This window comes from Prionailurus viverrinus, chromosome B2 (genome assembly GCF_022837055.1).
Source record: "Prionailurus viverrinus isolate Anna chromosome B2, UM_Priviv_1.0, whole genome shotgun sequence".
Lineage (NCBI taxonomy): Eukaryota > Metazoa > Chordata > Mammalia > Carnivora > Felidae > Prionailurus > Prionailurus viverrinus.
The window spans coordinates 4,518,136-4,541,804 of NC_062565.1; the positions used below are offsets into that span (position 1 = coordinate 4,518,136).

The window sequence follows — 23,669 nt, forward strand, 5'->3', positions numbered from 1 at the left end:
TATTGGCATTAAAAACAGACACATAGGCCAGTGGAACAGAATCAACACCTGAGAAATAAACATTTTGACAAGGGAGCTAAGAATATTCACTGGGGAAAAGACACTCTTCATTAAACGGTCCTGGTAAAATTGGATAGTCACATGTAAAAGAATGAAACTAGACCCCTGTGTGACACCATTCACAAAAATTAATTCAAAATATATTAAAGAGTTACATGTAAGACCTGAGACCATAAAACTCCTAGAAGAAAACATAGGCAGTAACCTCCTTGACATGGGGCTTGGAGATGATTTTTGGATTTGACAACAAAAGGAAGGACAACAAAAACAAAAATAAACAAATGGGACTATATTTAAAAAGCTTTTGCACAGCAAAGGAAGTCGTAAGCAAAATGAAAAGGCAACCTATGGAGCAGGAGAAAGTATTTGCAAACCATAGATTTCATAAGGAGATAATACCCAAAATATATAAAGAAGTCCTACAACTCAACAGCAGAAAATAATCCAATTTCAAAACAAGTAAAGGACCTGAATAGACATTTTTCCAAAGAAGACATTCAGATGGGCAACAGGTATGTGAAAAGGTGCTCAATATCACTAGGCATCAGGGAAATGCAAATCAAAACTACAATGAAATATTACTGCACACCTATCAGAATGACTATTATCAGAACCACAAAAAAATAAGTGTTGGAGAGGATGTGGAGAAAGAACCCTTATGCACTGTTAATAGAATGTAAATTAATGCACCCACCATGGAAAACGGTATGGAGGTTCCTTAAAAAAATAAAAAATAGAAAGACTGTATGATCTAGCAATTCCACGTCTGGGTATTTATTTAAAGAAAATGAAAGCACTAACTTGAAAAGAAATGCACCTCCAATTTCATTGCAACATTATTTATAATAGCCCAAACCAAACAGGAGGTAACCTAAGTGTCCAACAGTGATTGAATGGATAAAGAAAATGTGGTATTATGGAATACCAATAGAATATTATGCAGCCATACGAAAGATGGAAAACTTGCTATTTGTTACAACATTGGATGAACCTTGAGGACGTTATGTTAAGTGAAATAAGTCAGACAGAAAAAGATAAATACCATATTATCTTACTTATATGTCAAATCTAAAAAAAAAAAAAAAAAAGGCCACCCAAACCCAAACCCTATAAAAAGACTTCAGAGTTGCAGTTACTAGAGAGACGCAGGGGTTGGGGTTGGAGAATGTGACAGAGATAGTCGAAGGTGCAAATTTCCAGTTATAAGTAAGTCATGAGGATGTAATCTTTAACACAACTATAGTTAACACTGCTGTACAGAATGCCCGAAAGTTCCTAAGACAGTAAACCCTACAAGTTCTCATCACAAGGAAAAAAACTTTTTCATGTATTTTTTGTATCTATATGAGAATGTGGAGGTTAGCTAAACTTCTTGTGGTAGAGAAATAAACATGGGAAGATCAAGGACAAAATTTTAAAATATTCTTAAGTATAGTTCTTTCTTATTTATTTATGTATGTATTTATTTATTTAGAGACAGAGAGAGAGGGAGGGAGGGGAAGAGAGAGAGAGAGGGAGAGAGAGAATCCCAATCAGGCTCCGTGCTGTCAGTGCAAAGCTGGGCATGGGCCTCCATCTCATAAACTGTGAGATCGTGACCCGAGCTGAAACCAAGGGTCAGGATGCTTAACTGACAGAGCCACCCAGGTGCCCTTAAGTACGTTTCTATAGTGCCAATCACTAATCCTAATTATTAAATGCAATATTTTTAAGCATCTTACCCTCGGGGATACTTCATCTGTCAATAGAACCATCTTGCATTAAGAACAGTGCAATATTGGGGAGCCTGGGTAGCGCAGTCGGTTGAGCGTCCGACTTCAGCCAGGTTACGATCTCGCGGTCCGTGAGTTCGAGCCCCGCGTCAGGCTCTGGGCTGATGGCTCAGAGCCTGGAGCCTGTTTCCGATTCTGTGTCTCCCTCTCTCTCTGCCCCTCCCCCGTTCATGCTCTGTCTCTCTCTGTCCCAAAAATAAATAAACGTTGAAAAAAAAATTTAAAGAACAGTGCAATATGATGACGACGGCTTTTACATTATCGTAAACATGTGCTAACTTAGAAAAGTTTTTAGAAAGCACCAACTTCAGAATTCAGTTTACAAATACAGTTGAATGGATATTTAAATGAATATGTTAATTTAAATGTCAAATGACATGTCAAATGCCTTCTCTGTGTCTACTGAGATGATTATATTCTAGTCTATTAATGATTGGCTTTCATATGTTAAACCAATATTGCATTCCTGGTGGAAGCCCTTCTTGGTAATGATGCAGTATAATTTGGGGGTGGTGGTAAACTATATATAATGAAATTTGGCATTTACACCATTTTTAAATGTGCAATTCAGTGGCATTAATTACATTCACAGTGTTATGCAACCATCACTACTATTTCTAAAACTTGTTTTTTCATCTCAAACAGAAACCCCACCCACCAAGCAGTAACTCTCCCTTTACCCTTCCCTCCATTTCTGATAAAATCTAATCTACTTTTTGTCTCTGTGAATCTGCCTATTATGGATATTTCGTATAAGAAAAATTATAAAATATTTGTCTTTTTTGTCTAGCTTATTTCACTTTGCATAATGGCTTTAAAGTTCTTCCCAGTTGTATGAGAATTTATTCTTTTTTATGGTTGAATAATATTCTGTTGTGTGGATACACCACATTTTGTTTATCCATTCTTCTGTTGGACAAGTGAGTTGTGTCCAACTTTTGACTATTGTGAATAATGATTCAAAGAACAGTGGTATACAAGTATCTGAGTTCCTATTTTCAATTTTTTGGGATATATACCTAGGACTGAAATTGCTGGATCCTATGGTAATTCTATGTTTAACTTTAAAGAACCTACCAAACTGGGGATGCCTGGTGTCTAGTTGGTTAAGCGTCCCACTCTTGATTTCAGCTCAGGTCATGATCTCATGGTTGGTGGGATTGAGCCTCGCATTAGGCTCTGTGCCATCAGTGGAGCCTGCCTGGGATTCTCTCTCCATCTCTGCCCCTCTCCTCCTTTCTCAAAATAATAAACTTAAGCCAAAAAAGAAAGTCCCAAACTATTTTCCACAGTGGTTGCAACATTTCATGTTCTCACCAGCAAGGTGCAAGGGTTCCAGTTTCTCCACTTGCCAACACTTAGTTCCATTTTTTGGATTATATCTATTCTAGCAGGTGTAAAATGGTAACTCATTATAGCTTTGTGTTGCATTTCCCTAATGACTAGTGTTGATCATTTTTCATGTGCTTATTAACTATTTATATATTTTCTTTGCATAAACATCTATTCAAGTTCTTTGCTCATTTTTTAATGTTTATTTCTGAGAAAGAGAGAGAGAGAGAGAGAGAGAGAGAGAGAGAGAGAGAGAGAGAGAGAAAGCAAGTGTGAGTGGGGGAGGGGCAGAGAAAGGGAGACACAGAATCTGAAGCAGGCTCCAGGCTCTGAGTTGTCAGCACAAAGCCCGACCTGGGGCTCAAACTTCTGAACTGAGAGATCATGACCTGAGCCAAAGTCAGAAGCTTAACCAACTGAGCCAGCCAGGCACCCCTTTGCTATGGGAAATAAGCTTAGGAATTCCTTGAGCCTGCACTGATGGGTTAATAGGCATAAAGAATTACAAAGCCATAGGATGCTCACATCCAAGCCTGGGTAAACAAGATTAGGCCCCCAAGATAGAGTAGAGGAGGGCAAAGGCCCCCATACAAAGGTACATGAGGTAAGCAAGATTAGGTATTCAGGGTGAAAGCACCCCCCAATTTAGTGCTGTAGCAGAAAGCTGCTTTCAGAGGAGGAAAGGACCAAATTAGGTAAACAAGTAAATAGGACTACAGACTGCTGCACTGCCGGTGAAGCTGCCCAGATCAGAGATGATTAACAAAAGAAAAGGTGCCTTGTTAACCCTGAGGTCATGTGTCCTATCTGTCTCATCCCCTAGGCTAGCTAAGATAAACAGAGGTGGTGTCTCATGTCCCCTGTAAGCAACCTTCTACCCAGCCACCTGGTGCCAGGATTTTGTTTTGTATTAACCCAAACCCCTAGACCCTGAATATCTTCAAGACCCCCTTTCCCTCATGCCCATGAGTTAATGTTCACAGTTTCATTGTCTGTTTGTGCACGTCCATCACCATGTTTGTAAGCCTTCTGATCCTAATAAAAATGGGGCAAGGACCCTTATTGGGGCTCTTGGTTTTTCCCGGATGTTAGCCATCTCTCACATTTTAATCCTGTGTCTGCTTTCTTGCTACACAAGAAAGAACTTTAGACTTAGAGTCTATGACATTTTGCTCATTTTTAAATTGGGCTATCATGATTGAATTGTAGGAGCGTTTAAATATTATATGGGTATTAATCCCTTATCAGGTGTGTTATTTGCAGATATTTTCTTCCACTCTCTACAGACTCTGTTTTCACTTTCTTGATAATAACCTTTGATGTACAAAAGTTCTTCATCAATATGAAATCAAATCTGTTGATTTTTCTTTCATTGCTTATGCTTTTGGTGTCATATCTAAGAATACATTGCCAAATCCAAGGTCACAGAAAGTTATTCATATGTTTTGTTTGAAAAATTTGATGGTTTTTAGCCTTTATATTTAGGTTGTTAATCAACTTTGAGTCAATTTTTGTATATGGTGTGAGGTAAGGGTCTGAATTAATCTTTTTTGCCTGTGGAAATCCAGTTGTCTCTGGACAGTTCTCTCTGTGTTGAAAGATATGGGCACCCTTGTCAAAAATCAGTTACCCATAGGTGTATTCGATGTTCATTTCTGGACTCTTAATTCTATTATATTGGTCTATATGTCTATTTTTAAGCCAGTGTCACACTGTTTTGGTTTTTCTAGCTTTGTAGCAAGGTGTTGGTCCTCCAACTTTGTCTTTTCCAAAATTGTTTCAGCTATTCAGGGACCCTTGTATTTCCATATGAATTTGAGAATCAGTTCCATTCCAGTCAACTATCCCATTTCTGCAAAAAAGGCTGATTGTTTTGAGGAGTATTGATATCTTAAAAATAATAACTCTTCAAATCTGTGAATATAGGAGGTCTTTTATTGAGTTCTTCTTAATTTCTTTCAGCAGTGTTTTGTAGTTTTCAGTGTACAAATCTTTTACCCCTTCAATTAAATTTATTCCCAGGTATTCTTTGGGATGTTATTGTAAATGGAATTGTTTTCTTAATTTCCTTTTTTGGTTGTTCTTTGCTGGTTTACAGAAGCACAACTGATTTTTGTTTGTTGACCTTATACCTTGCAACTTAAAAAAATTTTTTTTAGGGGCGCCTGGGTGGCGCAGTCGGTTAAGCGTCCGACTTCAGCCAGGTCACGATCTCGCGGTCTGTGAGTTCGAGCCCCGCGTCGGGCTCTGGGCTGATGGCTCAGAGCCTGGAGCCTGTTTCCGATTCTGTGTCTCCCTCTCTCTCTGCCCCTCCCCCATTCATGCTCTGTCTCTCTCTGTCCCAAAACTAAAAATAAAAAATAAAAAAATTTTTATTGTTTATTTATTTTTGAGAGAGAGAGAGAGAGAGAGAGACAGAGAGACAGAGCACAAATTGGGGAAGGGCAGAGAGAGAGAAGGAGACACAGAATCTGAAGCAGGCTCCAGGCTCTGAGCTGTCAGCACAGAGCCTGACACGAGGCTCAAACCCACGAGCTGTGAGATCATGACCTGAGCCAAAGTTGGTTGCCCAACCAACTGAGCCACCCAGGCGCCCTTACCATGCAACTTTACTAAATTTTCTTATTAATTTTATTAGCTTTCTTGTGTATTCTTTGGTTTTCTATAGATAGGGTCATGTCATTTGCAAATAAAGTTTTACTTCTTTTTTTTCCAGTTAGACGTCTTTTATTTCTTTTCCTTGACTAATTTCTTTCACTAGAACTTACAGTACTATTTTTAATAGCAGTAGTAAAAGCAAGCATCCTTGTCTTGTTCCTGTTCTTAGGGGGAAAGCTTTCATTCTTTCACCATTAAGCATGTTGTTAGCTATAGGTTTTTCATAAACACCATTTATCATGTCGAGGTTTGCTTTTATTCCTAGTTTCCTGAGTGTTTTTTTTTATCACAAAAGGGTATTGAATTTTGTAAAATCCGTTTTCTGCATCGATTGAGATGATTGTGTGCTTTTTTCCTTTATTCTACTAATGTGGTGAAATACACTTACTGATTGCCTTATGCTGAACCACCCTTGCATTTCTGTGACAAATCCTACCTGGTCATGGGGTATAATCAGTTTAGTATGCTGTTGGATATTGTTTGCTGGTATTTTGTTGAGGATTTTTGCATCTGTGTTCATAAGGGATATCAGTCTGTAATTTTCTTTTGTTGTAACATCTTTAACAACTTTTTTTTATTTTTGAAGAAGTTGACATATTAGTTTCAGGTGTACAACATAGCGATTTGATAACTCTATACATCACTCACTGCTCACCAAGATAAGTGTAGTTACCATCTGTCACCATAAAACATTATTATGATCTTAGTGACTACAGTACCTATGCTGTGCTTCTCATCTGCATCACTTATTTTACAGCTGGAAGTTTTAATCCTGTCACCTGCCTGCCTTTGGTATCAGGGTAATACTGACCTCATAGAGTGAATTAGGAAGTGTTTCCTTCTATGTTGAGGGGAGAGTTCGAGAATGAGGATGTTTTCTATTTTCTTCTTGAGTTGGTTTAAACACTGTGTGTGTTCCTAGGAATTTTCCCATTTCACCTAAGTTATTTGATTCGTTCGTGTTCAATTGTTCATAGCGTTATCTTATAGTTCTTTCTGTAAGGTCAGTAGTAGTGTTTCTCTTTATGATTTTAGTTATCTGTGTCTTCTTTTATTCTTTGTCTAATAAAGATTTGTCAATTTTTTTGATCTTTTCAAAGAGCCAACTTTTGGTTTCATTGATTCTCTCTATTGATCTTCTTTTTTAATACAGATGTTAGAGCTATCAATTTTCCTCCGAGCACAGCCTTTACTACATTTCATGGGTTTTGTATTTTGTATTTTTGTTTTCATTTTATTACTAAGTATTTTCTCATTTACCTTGCAATGTTGTGATTTATCGGTTAAGAGTGTGTTGTTATAGTCACTATTTAATTATCTCTCAGTGAATCTGTAGGTTCAGTGCAGTACCCATCAAAATCCTGACAGAATTTTTTGTACATACAGACAAGCTAACTATAAAATTTATAAGGAAAAGCAAAGGAACTAGAATAGCCAAAACAATTTTGAAAAAGAATAAATTTGGAGGGCTCACGCTCCCCACTTTTAAGACTTGCTGTAAAGCTACAGTAATCAAGATAGCATGAGACTGATGAAGGGATAAACACATGGATCAGTGGAGCAGAGAAGAGAGTCCAGAAATAGATCCACACAAATATAACCGTTGATTTTTGACAAAGGTGCAAAAACAATTCAACAGAAAAGAGAGAGTTTTTCGGTAAATATTAATAGAGCAATTGGACATTGGCATGCAAACAGTGAATCTCGATTAAGACCCCACATTGTATACCAAAACAATAAGTCAAAGGATATCATAGACCTAAATGTAAATGTAAAACTATAAAACTTTTAGAGGAAAAGGCAGGAGAAAATCTTCATGACCATGAGTTAGGCAAAGACTTCTTATATATAACGCCAAAAACAATCCATAGAGAAAAGTTTAATATATTGGACTTCATCAAAATTAAAAAATCTTTCTCTGTGAAAGATACACTAAAGACCGTGAGTAAATATTTGCAAATCAAATATCTGACTAACAACGTGTATCCAGAATCTATAATGAACTCTCAGAAACCAATGTCAGGAAACAATAATACGTGGACGCAACATTTGAATGGATACTTCATCAAAGAAGCTATATAGAAGCAAATCAACATAAGAAATGATGTGCTCGTATCATTAGCCATTAGGAAATACAGGTTAAAACCACAGTGAAATAACAAACTTTTGAAAATTGACAGTAGCCAGTTATGGTAAGGATGCAGAGCAACGGGGCTTTCACAGATGGCTGTTGGGAAGTCCAACTGGCCCAGCCTTCTGGAAAACTTTTGGCTGTTTCTTTCAACATGCATTTATCACATGACCCAGAAATTCCATTCCTGGGTATTTGGCCTAAAAAAATTAAACTTTTATTCACACCCAAGCTGTACCCAGATATTAATAGCAGCTCTATTCATGATTACAAAGTCAACTCAAATATCATTCACAGGTGAATGGCTAAACAGACCACGATGTCTACATCACGGAATACACTGCAAAGTAAAGACTGATAACACACAACAACATGGATGAATCTCAAAGGCATCATACTAAGTGGAGAAAGTCGGTCTCAAAAGTTGACATCTTGTATGATTCTGTTAATAAGGCATTCTGGAAAAGGCAAAACTATAGGGGTGGAGAACAGATCAGCGGTTGCCAGGGGTTGGACTAGGGGGGAGCATTTGACTGAAACGGGGCAACCCGAGAGAGTTTTGAGGGGTGATCGGACCGCTCTGTATACTGATTGCAGTGGCGGTTGCTCAAATCTGTACATGTGTTAAAATTCACAGAGCCATTCTCAAAAACTAAAAATACTGAATGTAAATTGATTTTTTTTAATTAAAAAACAAACAAAGCAAATAGTTATTCCTAACACCTTCAGCCCTGGTAGTTAAAACTCGTGTATTTGTTTGAGTCATGTTTGTGATACACTCAGGTTGCACACTTTTTTTTAATGTTTATTTATTTTTGAGACAGAGAGAGACAGAGCATGAACAGGGGAGGGGCAGAGGGAGAGGGAGACACAGAATCTGAAACAGGCTCCAGGCTCTGAGCTGTCAGCACAGAGCCCGACGCGGGGCTTGAACTCACAGACCGTGAGATCATGACCTGAGCCGAAGTCGGACGCTTAACCAACTGAGCCACCCAGGCGCCCCCAGGTTGCGCATTTTATGGCACCCATAACCCCTTGGAAAAACAATATGTATAACTTATCCATGTTCTCGTATTGGAAGCACAGTTTTATTTTAAATACTACTACCTTATAGATTAATTTTGCTTTTATAAGATTCTGTAATTATATATAAGGCTTATTTTATCCTTAGTACATGCAGTGACTCAGCCTCTTACTGCAATATTGTTTTCATGAGCAACTACAAGCACCATCTGCTTTGCGACGAGCCTCTTTGTCCTCCCTACCGGGAGCATTCTGTGAACAAAAGACAGACATGTGCAGACAGGCAATGCATGTGTCATTGTACCAGCTTGCTGGATATTACAGAATTATAAATTTATTATAAATCTGTTGGATAATAAAGAAACCAGTCCTCAAGATGAGTTTTCATAACAGTAATCCTGTAGGGACCAGCCGTGATTTCTCCTCCGTTACAGGCAGCACAGCACCATAGAAGAAATCATGCACGTGGAATTTAGGTCTTCCCTCTATCATTCGTTAGAAGCAATTATTTGACTTTTCTAGGCTTCATTTGTGTCATCATTAAAACATGACTGTTCTCACTTGAACATTCCGTGTTCTCGGAGGAACTATCGGCACATGTTTAATCACGTCCTATTTGCTGTGTTTGATACATCCTATCGCAGATGTGTTTCCATTCTTCCCACCTTCTTGTGGAGTTATATAGCGACCTCATATCTTCCTGATCTTTCTGTAAAGACTGACCTAAGATTAAAAAGTCGTTTCCTTTGATCAGTACTGTTCATTATGCATTCATTTATCATTTACTGAGCAGCACTGGTCTAGGTACTGAAAAAGCAGAGATAAATGATTGTGTTCTGAGCGATCGTCTCCTGGAAGAGAAAAACCATCATGATACAGCACGAAAAGCATAGGACACGTGTGTGTTTAGGAGGCAGTGGGGGTCAGAAAATGAGTACCGGGTGAGACGGTGAGGGTCAGTTTCGAAGTAGGAGTAGACACTGGCCGGAAAAGACAGTAAGATGCTGAGATGACAGAGCTCAGTATAGGGGACTAAGGAAGCTACGTGAGGCGTGGTGGGAGAAACCAGGAAGCCACACAGTGAACAGCCTTGTGTCTTCCACGGCAAGTGGCTTGGATTTTTACCTTGAAGGCATGAGGAGCCCAATAAAAGAGTCTGATGAGGAACAGCGATGTGATCAGAGGGGGAGTTAGGTCATGTGTCTGTGCGTTGGAAAGGGAAAGGCCAATACTGATCCTAGAGACCGGTTTGAGAACCATGACAATAATCTAGGCGGGGATGGTGAGTGACAGTGGGGAGTGAGAAGGGAATTCAGATTCAAGAGGCGTTAAGGAGACTGAATTCCAAGAACGTGGAGAAGAACCAGATGTCGTGCATGCTTGATTACAGGACACTTGGCTGCTTAAAATGCTGCCTTTTAAAGTAATGGCAAGCCACTCTTCTGTGTGTAAGTAATGGACAAATGTTGCTCTCAGCGCTCGCAGTGCCCCTCAGAGGGCAGCACCTCAGTATTGATTTTATTATTATTTTAGAGAGGGAGACAGGGAAGCATCAGGAAGTGACAGAGTTTTGTGAACACCACACATTGTGTTTTAGGAAGAGTAATCTGACAGTATCGTGGTTTGGAGACGAGATGGGAGGCAGAGAGACCAGGCAGTGAACCATCTTGAGACTAGAGGTCGTAAGAAAAGACAGAATGGTGGCAACTGCTTCGAAGTGAGTTCTACCCTGCTGGAGGTTCATTAATGCCAGTGGGAAGGGAAAAGCTACTCGCATCTGTGGGTGGAGTGCCGTCTTCACTCATATCTGCCGAATGGATTCCAGGGTCATAAGGTGATGTAAGTCCCCTGGTGCTGTAGAAATCCAGGTGCTTACATATGTTTTGTGTTTGTCTGACTAAAATTCTGTATCCAGTCTAGGTGAGCGGGTTGTAGCTCAAGGAGGTTAAATTCCCTTTAATAGAAATGTCTGTCTATATAACCCGTGTCAGGTGAAACACAGGGACAAATCCTTTTTCTCTGGATCGCCCCTTCTCTGCCCCAGCCCCACCACCACCTTCCCATATGACCCTGAGATGGTGATTTCCAGAAAGCTTGTGGTTTGGAATTAAATTTGGGACATGGTCGGCTCGGCTCGGTAGCACAGTGAGAAGCTAGGTGTCAGGAAGGGCTATGACTGAAGGTACGTGTGCTCTACAACCGAGGTTCATTTCTCAGGAGGCTGGAAAGTCCAACATCAAGTTGCAGATTCAGCGTCGAGTGAGCCCTGGCTTCCTGGTTCGCAGATAGCCGTCTTCTCGCGTATAACCGCACATGACGAGTGGTGACTTTTCAGACTTGGATCCCAAACTGGGGGAGAAGCTCCTTCCTGTGGCCTCCTGGCTGTGCGGTGTGGTGGACAGCCGGGTGGGCGCTGCCGTCCAGGGGGGTGACCTCGGGCAAGTCACCTGGCCTTTCAAAGCCTTAGTCCCCTTCTCTCTACGGTGAGAGCATGAATGGTAGCTGTCTCATTAGAGCTGTGAAGGTAAAGTCGACTAGCTCATGGTCAGTGCTTAGTATTATTCCTATCGAATACTATTTTGTCATCTGTACGTTTAGTTAATATCACATACAAGCGTGTGCTATTCCCACCTGTTAAAAATAGTCGGTCTTTTTACATCCAATCACCATATGATTATACTTAAAGACAAAGTATAAGTACAACTTCTTGGACTAATAATTCTTCCCTAATTAGGGACATTAGGCCAAGTATAGTCTTTATTTTTCCATGCGGTAAGTTATTGGTAAATGGGAATGAAGAGACAAAAAAATTCTAGCATCGCGCTACTCAGACTGTGCATCTGAGAATTAATTGCTTTCTTACATAAGCATGCTCTTATTTTCACAGGTATATTAAGGAAACAAACATCAAAAATGACCCAAATGAACTCAACAATCTTATCAAGAAAAACTCTGATGTGGTAACGTGGACCCCACGGCCTGGAGCCACTCTCGATCTGAGTCGGATGCTAAAGGACCCGACAGACAGGTTTGGTTTGAGTCTTTATAGAGACTTAAGGATGGTTAACGAATGGTTTTCAATTTTGTGAGAAAATAAAGAGCATACCTGTGGCCTTTTGACAGGTCCTCGCTTGTAGGAATATTAAGTCTTTGTTGACTGGCATGCCGAGATTCTCATGGAATCAGATCCACACGTCACCTGTAGAAACGGAAGTCTTACTGTTTAAATAAACCATTAAGTATCTTTCAGATCTAAGGGGGAAAAGATTGAGTTTTCCCGTAGGTTTCTCATGCACCGTAACAAATACTCAAATGTCTTCCTCATCTCAGAACCTTATTTGAGGATGAAGGGTGAGGGTGTTTTATTCCTATCAGGGACCGTTGATAGGCTCAAAAAGAAGTTGCCTTAAAGAAGTAAAACGCAACGGACACGAGAGTTGGTTTTCATATCAGCATAAACATTACCCCACCGCCTGTCCCATGCAGAGCACATCTGAGCAAGTAGCCTCGCATCGGGGGTGCGATTCGAGAAAAGTTAACATCGATGGCGCCGACCTATGTTTTTATAAACACTTGTCTTGAGCCAAATGAAACCATAAGTTCCTCACCCTAATTTAGAAACTGACGGGGTGAGTTAGAGAGCGAATCACACAGTTAACCAAAAGGGCACACCTGCTCCCAGCCTCACCCCTGCCAAGGCAGGGGTTAGCGATTCTGACCCTTTGCTGACTTCCTGTGTGAAACCGGTTGTTGAAGCCAGTCCTTTCTCCTCCATAAACCCCCCATAACTCCATCACTTGCCTCTAGCCTTTTCTGCCATGGCCTTCATTCAGCTTCTCATCATTTTTAGCCTCGATTCCCACGGTGTCCCCTGACTTGTCTGTGCCTGTATCTGTGTTCTCTATACCAACCAGTTCCAATCTGCTGGTCAAAATCCACGGTGGCTTTTGGTGGGTCATAAAAATCAGTGACATTCATTACAACCTGCATTTCTGAAAAATGAAATCGAACGGAATAGAATACACCCGAGTACCTTGCCTGTAATAAAGGGAATGATGATTTCAGGAAACTTTCGTGTCAGAGGTGCCCTTGGTGGACCCCGAGGGTCCTGATATAATGATTCAATGTTAATTCTTACAGGGACCGTAGGCAAAAGGTGGATAAGCCCCCACTCCACATTGCTGCCAGAGTAAACTTTTCAAAATGCAAAACGCTTCCTGTTCCTTCTGGCTTCAGATTCTTTAAGATCTCCCCAGTGTTTCTAGCATAAAAGCAGTTTTTATTCTCCAGATCAAAAGTAAGAGAATTTTTTACATCGCTGCCAGAGTAAACTTTTCAAAATACAAAACTGTTCCTGTTCCTTCCTGCTTCAGATTCTTTAGGATCCCCCCAGTGCTTCTAGGATAAAAGCAGTTTTTACTCTCCAGATCAAGGATAAGAGAAGTTGTTAATTATTCCGGTATTAGAGGGGCATTCGAGAGCCTTTGTCATTTGGCGTTTGCTGAGCTCCGTATCTTCTGGGTCCTGTCCTCCGGACGCATCCTGGAGCAGGAATTCGCAAACAGAATAACCTTGAGGAACTTGGGTAAATGCAGATCCCTGAGCCCCACCCCCCGGGGCTCTGGATCCGAGGTAGAGCCTGGGGATGTGCATTTGTATCACTGCATCTTACCGAACATTCTGGGTGACAAGAGCGTAGCGCTGTTGGGTTCTCAGTAATGACACGGAGTGTGAGGGACGTGGAAGGCTAAGTGCTTCCCTCTGCCTGGTGAGGGGAGGAGGGGGTGGGAGAACAGGAAGTGTGGTCAGGAAAAGCTCAACCTGAAATCTCTGGCATTTGAACTAGGTCTCAGAGGGGAAGGGGTTACTAGTAGAGTAATTGAGAGGGAGCGAATGAGAGGGACGGAGAGAGGGAAGGAGAGATTCCAGATTCCAGAGGGAATGGCGTGTGCTGGCGAAGGGAGGGGTCGATGGTGTTGCGAGTTTGATGCGCACAGACACTTTGAACCAGTGAGCAAGTGTATGTCATTCATTCAGAAACGATTTATTGAGCTCCTTTGGTATGCCTGCCTAGGTACTACTAGGTACAGGGACACAGCCGTGAAAATGTCCTTCCCTCGTGAAGCAGGAATGCCAGACGCCACGTGGGGGGGCCAGGGTCACAAAGGCCTCGTGCAACCACGCAGGGAGCTTGCCTGGGAGTAACTAGCGCTTGAGAAAGTTACTCAGCAGAGCAGGCACATCACTGCGTTATGTTCTGGAGAAACCATTTCAGCCTGCAGAGGAGCGTGAACTGGGCAAGAGGCTACAGGGAGAACAGCTCCAGTCGAGAAGGCAGCTGGGGGGCCTGAGATGAGTGTGGCTTTAAGCCGAGACCCGGCAAGGAGTTGCACAAGTAGCTCTGAGATTGACTTCCCAGGTAGAAGCTTTGGGATTCTGTTAAGTAATTTCTCACCGAAGCTAGCGCGTCTGTAGCTTTGGGAGAGCGATGGACCAAAAGCATCGTGTTGAGAAGTGGTGCGTACAGACCTACAGTGGCTTGCCAGGTATTTAGTAGACAGGTGCCTGTTTCCCTCCTTGGGTTTCCCCTGCCCCCTTCACATCCCGTTCCATTTCTAGGGTTCAGGGTTCCGTGTTTCACGCGGCGATTCCCTCTCCGCACTGGATGGACAGAGCTCTGGGGAGGTCAGAGAACTCGGTTATCCAGATTGCTGACCGGGTTTCAGAATAAAATTGCCCATCTGTCCGTCTCAGCTGTGGTTTGATCAGTACAGTAGGAGGACCACGTGTCAGAGGCCCCAAATTCTGGCTGTTTCTCGAAGCTAGGCTAAACTCGCTGAGACGCTCAACAGAGACTTGTTGAGCCCCTTCTAAGTGCCAGTCATGCTGCTGCTTCCCCCACACTTCCATTCCGCGGAGGCTGGGGGCGGGACCGTGAGTGGACATCCGCAACATAAATATGACATTATATTCAACACTTCCATCGTTTAGCTACTTGAATCAAAAGGGCCCAGATCAGTGGTTTTCCAACCTCCCCCCCCCCCCCCCCCCCCGCCCCAGACATGGACTTTGACCTTGAAATGTATTCTGACTTGGAAACCCACCACACTGGCCGATTCACAGCTCGGTGCAGGTTGGGGTTCAGGCCCCACTCCTCACACGTCTCCTCAGGAACTTCTGTGGGACGTTTCCGAATCATCCAGGCATTCTGACGGCTACTGTCTGGTTGACTGTTGATCTGGAAGGGCTCGCTTTTGCCTTCCTTGTTTATGGCTTCTCTCACCTTCGTGCCCTTCTTTCTCCCTGTGGAATCCCCCCTTTGTACACGCACACTCTGACTAGGTGCCTCCTCGCAGCCACCTTGCGGGGCGGTCAGGCCCTGTGGCCATCGGTGATTTCCTTCCAGCGGCCACTTTCCACCTGGATAGGCAGAGGCATCCAAAAGTGTCACACGTACTCAGCCACCTCGGGTAATATGCCTTCTGGACACGCAACAGATGTCTGGGGCCGTCGCTCAAGTGTGTGCAGGAAGGAGCCTCCCCAGAAGTATGGCACTCTTGGGGCACCTGGGTGGCTCAGTCGGTTAAGTGTCCGACTTCGGCTCAGGTCATGATCTCACGGTTCGTGAGTTCGAGCCCCGCGTCCGGCTCCGTGCTGATAGCTCGGAGCCTGGAGCCTGTTCTGGATTCTGTCTCTCTTTCTCTCTGCCCCGCCCCTGCTCACACTCTGTCGCTGTCTCCCTCAAAAGTAAACATTAAAAAATAAATAAATAAAAGAAGTAACAGCGCTCTTGGCATTCCCGTAAACCTTCACTACCCTTCCGGCTCCTCCAGGACCAATCTCTTTATGGGACATGTATGTGGGCACACAGCTTCCATAGACTGAGCTCTCCTACAAGGACTCAAGAGGGAATCAAATGATGTTTTTTTTTTTTAATTTTTAATGTAATTTATGATTTTTTTTTAATATTTAGGGAAAAGTTACAAAAGATGTGGAGTTTTCCCATAGTCCCATCCCCAGACTTTCCCTAACGTTTACATCCCGCATAACCATAATATAGTCATCAGTGCCAGGGATTCACATTGTCACAATAAGACTAATTGTCACCTTTGTGTCTTTAAGCAAGGGCATCATAGAGCCTCCAGAGGGGACCAAGATCTACAAGGATTCCTGGGACTTTGAACCCTATTTGAACATCTTGAATGCTGCTGTAGGAGATGAGATATTTCTTCACTCATCCTGGATAAAAGAATACTTCACCTGGGCGGGATTTAAGGATTACAACCTGGTGGTCAGGGTACGTCGTAAGTGTTGTCTGTCTTTGCTCTTGTATTATGGAACTAGAGGAAACCCCCTGAGCATTCCAGTTTATTTCTCAATAAGCCTGCCTTAAGCGCCAAATGTAGGGCATGTTCCCTCAGGTCCAGCTCACTTTTGCTTTGGGAGCATTCTTGTCCCACGATTGTTGTTGTGGGTTTTGTGGGTGTTCTGTTTTGTTTAGCATTGGCAGAAACAGCTCTTTACGCTGTGGAACTGGAAGGTGCTACCCACCTGACTTGTAGCCTGGTGACATAGAAACAGGTGCCTCCTATCTGCAGCTGTGGTAAGAATCAGATTGCACAGACCATGAGGTTTAAGCACAAGGTTAAGTGCTAGATCTGGGCTGGAGGTCTGAAACTTATATTCGCTGCAGCATGTACATACAGGGCTCACAAGCCAAGCGGTTCGGGTTATAACCTGGCCACCGAAGCTAAAAGTGTCTCCAAAAGCAAAGTAAATACTAACAGGTAGGAGGTGCAAGAGAAAGAGGGAGCCACAGTGGGCCAGGAGTACTGCAGGGGCTGGAGTAACCAGCCACTCACATGTATATTTTATCCGGCTTCTATTTAGTGCGCAAAGTTTAGGGACAGCGCATCAGGCAACAGACAACATTCGCTCTTAGAGACAAGGACCGGGGCCCCTCAGAGTGAGGACTATTCCCAGGTTTACCTTTCAACCCCTGAACGGTAATACCAGGCAATTCTTGCCATTCTTAAAGGCAATGATTCCTAAAACCTGGCCTGGGGGTCGGTGCCAGTCTATGACAATGATTTCTCCGGTCAGTGGTGAGTAAGTTTGAGTATGCTTACGAGTATGGTTACAAAGTTGTCAGCTTTCTTTTCTCGGGATGAATGGTCATTATTCCAAGATTAGGTCCTCTCTGTTTTTGAGGTGTCAAAGCATTCTTCCCTTAATGAAATAAAAGTAGATGTAAGACTTTTTTTAAGTCCTCACTGGGAAATAAAATGCGGTTGACTCTTGAGTGACACTTATAAGCAGGTTTTTTAACAATTGAGGACTGTAAATATAATACTGTATATATGTAAATTCTCCTATGAATTTCTTTTTTTTCAATGTAGTGTGTATTGATTTGGAGAGAGAGAGCAGGGGAGAGGCAGAGAGAGGGAGAGAGAGAGAGGATCCCAAGCAGGCTCCATGCTGTTAGCACAGAGCCTGATGTAGGGCTCGAACTCACAAACCACGAGATCATGACCTGAGCCAGAACCAAGAGTCAGACGTTTAAATGACTGAGCCACCCAGGTGCCCCTCTTAGGATTCTCTTAATAACACTTTTTCTCTAGTTTATTCTATTGTAAGAATACAGTATACAGTACATATTACATAAAAAACGTGTTTATGTTTTATGTTATCGGTAAGGCTTCTAGTCAACATGCTATTATATTGTGGGGGAGTCAAGTTATACATGGCGTTTCAGGTGCACAGGAGTGGGAGCAGGAAGGGGTCTGTGCCCCCAACCCTTTGTGTCATTCAAAGGCACTACATCGGTGCTTATATTAGCTCCCGAATATTTTTTGGGAAATGGTCTTTGAAGTCCAGAGACCTGGAGAGCATTGGCCTAAATGATTACTTTCAGTTGGACAATCAGTATGAAAAAGAGAAAATATTTGGAATTTTCCATGAAGCTATGGCTGTTTAGCTGCTATTTCATGATGAGAAACATTGCACATTTTATTTCTTCCTTTGCCTACAAACTTATCATGGTGTTTGCTGTCTCATTACTAACAATACTCAAGATGATGATAATCTTCTCTGTAAACTTGATCGAAGTTAGTGATGTGAAGAAGCTTGCTTGTGTAGAAGGCTAGGATTTGAATGTTATCAGTTCAAGAGAGAGAGATTGAGGGAGGGACTATACGAACTCCAATTCGTTGCTATCATTTAAGGATGTTTGGGTCTTACACAGTCTAGGATTTTTAGAAGACTTTGACCACCAGACTCATATGCTTCTTGCCTTTACCATGTTGTCATTTGCACAGATGATTGAAACAGATGAGGACTTCAGCCCTTTTCCTGGAGGATATGACTATTTGGTTGACTTTCTAGACTTATCCTTTCCAAAAGAGAGACCAAGCCGGGAACACCCGTATGAGGAAGTAAGCAGCAAATTGCTCCTTCCTGTCTACCTTTCTTCCTTCCTTTTTAAATCCACTTTTTATTTTAGAGTCGTTTTAGATTTACGGAAAAGCTTGCGAGGATGGTACAGAAGATCGTTAACACCTTCCTTTACTGTGGTAGTTGTCGCAACTAATGAGGCAGTGTTGAAACATAATTATTAACTGAAGTCCGTACTTGCTGCTTTTTGAGTCCATGGCAAAGACTGGCTCCTCTACGTGCTTACTGCCCAAACCCGACCCACTTAAGCTATCATCAGACCCGCAAGCCTTGAGATCTCTGCCTCCTTCCCCCCAGTGGACCCAGTGGGCATCCCTATAAAAGGAATTCAGTCAACATAAATCAACACATCTTTGATAGAGCTCCAGTTTTGAGCAAATCCCTGACCTGTGGCGCCATAATGGAAAGGGAGAGCTATTGCTTTGGAGACCGCTTCAAGCTTAGGACTGGTGCCCCCTCCCTGCTGATTATAGGCTTTGAGTAAGTGATTTAACCTGTCCAAGCCTTGGTTTTTTCTTTCCATGGGATGTATTCCCACTCTACCACTTTGTGGTAGTCACATAACTAATAATATACAGGAGCATGCGCTGTAATTTTAAATTCTATGTGAATGTAAACATAACGACCATTCGGGAAATTAGGAGGATATACGGTCTGCCCTTGAACTTGTTACTTGTGCCATATAAACGCACGCTACTTTAATTGCAGTGGTTTAAACGTACCTTTGGATAACAGATGTGTTCTTAAACGACCTTTTAATATTTTGATTTGTATTTTAAGGTTTCGTAAAGTACTTGCTATTGAAGAGAATCCTAGGTCGAAACTTCAGTACAACCAATGACTGATTGCCTGTTTTCTGGGTTTTAAAAAAAACTGGGTTTTCACATAGAGGAGAACCCTGTGTTGAAGCACCCATTTTAAGCAAAATGGATCTATTACATTTATTGCTTTATTTAACAAACGCATAGCTCTAAGCACTTTATAAACATTAAGTCATTTATTCGGCAGCAATCTCTGGACAGAGATCACTATATCCCCCACTTCTGGATGAGGGTAACGCCATACCGGCGGTCAGGAACTTGCCCGCAGGCTGTCCAGCTGGCAAGCGGTGGGGCACAGGGCTGACCTCCGCTGTCTGGCTCTAGAGTCTAGCTAGACTCTAGGCTCTAGACTTTAGCCACTATGTTGCTCCTCAGATTCTGAATTTACAAAATCTGTACATTGAGGTATCTGTTCGCCTTCAAGGAGATACATCTTCAGACTTTTCTGATTAACAAGTTCATGTAAAATATTCAGCGGAAAGTCGCTTTTTCACATCTGCTGGGTAAAGCAAGCAAGCGACCGCTTGCTGCAGATTTAAATGCACCGGGAAGTGCATCATCATCATGCCTGGTGCTCTGTGATGTGGCTCTCGGTGCTTTTATCTGCCAGGATCTTAGGGAGATTTTCTCATGCTGAGGTTTGCTTATGCCTACCCTTGGAAGCGCTCCTAGAGTCCTCTCATGCTGCCCGTTTCTGTTTTTGTTTTGTTTTGTTTTCTTTTAAACCATTAATTGCCTTTCAAGCTCATAAGTATATCTTCTGTCTCACCAGCTCTCCGTGTCTCCTAGATGCATGGCCACTGCAGTCCACCTCCTCCTGCTCCAATCTGGATGAGCTCCTCTGGGTCTCTACAGATCTGTCACCCTGCGACGTCCCTTACCTGCCTCCAGACCCCGGCCAGGTCCCAACCTTCTTTGCTTTTACACTTTCTGCTTAAGTCACTGCCACAGAAGGGATGCGTGGGAGCTGAACTTTACATAGTTTCCTGCCTCGCGTCGCAAGGCAGTTTAGCCGAGCGCACGACGCTGGCTAGCAGGTTACCTTGCGTGGACGTGGAGGGCGTTGCTCCTTTGGCCTCTCCCCGTGTGCCCCGCTGCTTACCGCAGGCTGATCTTTCTTCCTTTGTAAGTGACTTTGGACAAGTAAGGGATTCATCTGTATTTACCAGTGACAAGACCTTTCCCCAGCTGGTGTAGGGCTCTCTGTGCCTGTATAGGACTTGTCATCGGCGGGCTTTACCTAAAGTCAGGGATCACATGCTTCAGTGCTCACCGCTGGCTCAAGGCAGGTTGGAAACAGGAGAGCAGGGTGGGGACTATCACGTGGAAGGGGGCAGCGCCTGATGAGCCCCAGCTGATCGGAATATTCCAGAGAACTCGGAAGCCTGGATTTTTATGTGAAATACCCAGATTTACGAATGAGCACAAAACTAACTCAGTTTGTTAAAAAGGGACCGCGGGCTCTATGACCCGCGAGCTAGGCTGTTTGGTCAGGGGGTCACCAGTTTAAGTTATGGGGGTGAACAGCTAGCTGTTAGGTCGGGGGTCCCCTAAGCTCCAAAGTGTGGAGCTCCTGGCTTTGGGACATCACGAGGAAACCACCCCCTTGGGCTCCCGCCAGAATCCATTCCATTTACTCAGAGAACTGTCTGAAGGTATTCAGTGAGAACAGCGCGTAGGGCCATAGGAACAGGTCAGCGGTTGCATGTACGTCATGCTGTGTGTCCTCACATCGCCCTTGGGACCCACCTCTGCCCCCTGCACGTCTGGACGCCCCTCCCCACGCGCTCTGGGACTCTGCAGACTCTGTCTTTGGTTGCCCCTCATCAGCCTACATTCCAGATTGAAGTTAGTTGAAATCTCTTGCTGGTCAACGACTCCCTTTGTTTCCTGTTCCGTGACAGCTGATACCTGTATACGTGCGTTGTGAACACGCTGGTTGGGCCTGAGAGTGCACAGAACACAGGTGGTTTATTGCGCGTGACCGGTCCATCTTTTCAAACTGAAGTCCTTTCTCCATTCCTGTGACTCTGCCCCTGGGGTTTTTTCGCTTCCCGACTCTTCTCCTGCATTCTTCCAGGGCCTCTCTTTCTCCAGGCATCACTTAAAGTTCTTGTTTCCCCCCTGGGGTTCTGTGTTCAAATCATTCTTCCTCCCGCGCCTCCTCCTGGGCGATCTCGTCTGCTGGTACCGCGTCTCCGCTAATGAGTCCAAAATCTGTATGTCCTGCCCCACAACACGCTCGGGCTTGAGATTCTTTCCAGTCAGCGGCCCGCCCGATATCGCCACCCCATCTCCAAATCCTCATCACCTCCTTTTCAACCTGTTCAAACTCCAGCTCATCCTCTTCCTTCTCTAGAACCGCTCTTTCTTTTCTGGATTTTTGGCAGCACTGACCCCCGACGATGAGCCACGCTTGACACGGTGGCCCTTTCCCTCACCCCCAAAACTCATCAGTCACCAGGACCTTCCCATCTGTACCCCAAATCCTTCTCAGTTGTGTCCCCCGGTCTTCTGTGTGCTCTTCTCCAGATTGAAAGGTTAGAAAGGCCATCTCCTTGTCTGGTATGAGGAACGAGACCTCAGGCTCACGAGGGGCAGGCTCATCCCGGCCCAACTGCAGTCACGTTTCTAAATCTTCTGGTGGAAGAACAGAGCCGCTGAGCTGTGTCCGCGCTCACAGCGGATGTCATCTTTTTGGAGGGAAGGTGCAGGCGAGACAAGTAAACCACGGTGTCCATCTCGTCACCCTACGTCACGTAATGGCGTGTCATTTCCGGAAGTTGGCGTCTAGTGGCTTCCGTGTGCTGTTTCCCAGGGACAAATCCGACGCCCGATACCGAGAAAGCTCCTGGTGACCTTTAGCGCTGGTGCGGCTGCCGTGTCGAAGCCACCGCGGATCTTTGCACACTTCTTTTTATAAATGATATCAGTTTTTTCTCCCAACAGTCCTGTAAGAGAGGAAACTGAGGCTGAGCCAGGTTAAGGTCACCTGAGTAGTAAGCCCTCGGCTGACGCTCCAAACCATCTCTGCTTGTCTGCTAATCCTGAACTCTTCTGACGCCTGCCCCGAGCTTCCGTGTCGGGAGTTGAGATTCTCGAAAGGGAAGGGCCTGACCCCCTACCTGAGGTGGTCTTGCTGTGAGGCAGGCCCGAAACCCGCAGACGGCCGGAGACCCGGACGCTCGGCTGTGCCGCAGAATGTTCCGGCGGGAGACTGGAACGCGCCACTTTGAGAATAACACTGTAGCGCCCACTTGTGCGGAAAGCTTACCGTGCAGCAGGAGTCTTGGATGTGCGTCAACTCAGTTAATCTCACAGCCACCCTCGGAGGAGGGTTCCGTCATCTGCGTTCTGTAGATGAGGAGACTGAGGCACAGAGCGGTTGCTAATTCCACACGCTGGAACGTGGATTTCGAGCCAGCGATGTGACTGTGCCACGAGGCTTGCTTCCCCAGCTCCAGATCCCTTTCCCGTTTCCTTCCCTCACTTCCTGCTGAGCTCAGGTCCCTTCTCTCCAACCAACCCCCCACCCACACCCCGGCCTGTGACATCTACTGTGACTGCCCGGGTCCCTGCCGTCCCAGACAGCTGCTTCTCCCAGGGACATGAGGGGTCGGTACTCGGTGCTGGCTGGGTCACCCCTGCTCTTCGTTCCATGTCTGTTTCAGATTCGGAGCCGGGTTGACGTCATCAGACACGTGGTAAAGAACGGTCTTCTCTGGGACGACTTGTATATAGGATTCCAAACCCGGTTGCAACGGAGTCCTGACATATACCATCACCTGTAAGTTGGAAAGCGCCTGGCACATGCGAGGCCACCGTGGAGGACGCCGCGGATATATAAGCAGAGTCAGGGACTGACTGTGCCCCCATATTCTGGTGGATGTGCGAGATTCCACCATTAGAGCTTCATTCCTTTGTTAACCTGTGAAAAGCAAATCTGATTACAAAAGTAATATTTTAAAGAGTCATTTATACCTTCACATGGATGTGTTTCAGTTCCTTTCTGGAACTGAACCACATTTCCTTGGTACAAGAAATGAAAGGACATTATGAGAGGGAAGGAGGGCGTTTGCCAAGACAAGAATGAGGGGCAGTGTTTACGTGACAAAGTCATGGTCATTGAAGACAGACCTTTCCCACATCACATTTTGGCCTGTGCTCAACTCCAGGGTGCATTTGGAGGACGGTTTGGTTAGGGGGGATGGCCCACTGAGTGTCTGCCCGCCCTCCACTTCAAAAACCATGTAAGTCTCCCGTTACACAACTGTACATCTTTAAGACTGTACTTGGAATATTTGAGCTGAGACATCAGAAAGGCCCGTTGGCCATGTTTACATTTGCCAAAGAATCACCAAGAGGGAGAATCGTTTCTTATCATTACCACTGACCCTATGAAAAGTGCAGGAATTTCAC

The 23,669-nt window shown here is 43.9% G+C and overlaps 1 protein-coding gene across 6 annotated transcripts in view; it reads left to right on the forward strand.

The window, feature by feature from the left end:
- The window catches only part of LOC125165218 (cytidine monophosphate-N-acetylneuraminic acid hydroxylase), a 127,998-nt gene that overhangs the window by 99,059 nt on the left and 5,270 nt on the right, over positions 1-23,669 (forward strand). For 4 of the 6 annotated variants that reach the window (XM_047857810.1, XM_047857809.1, XM_047857808.1 and 1 more), the window contains 4 exons: positions 11,864-12,004; positions 16,099-16,273; positions 18,294-18,410; positions 22,922-23,037. In XM_047857810.1, the coding sequence (XP_047713766.1) occupies positions 11,864-12,004; positions 16,099-16,273; positions 18,294-18,410; positions 22,922-23,037 (549 nt within the window). Of the gene's footprint in view, positions 1-11,863; positions 12,005-16,098; positions 16,274-18,293; positions 18,411-20,022; positions 22,845-22,921; positions 23,038-23,669 lie in introns of those variants that run through there. The other 2 variants (XR_007152022.1, XM_047857813.1) reach the window with 2 other exon arrangements.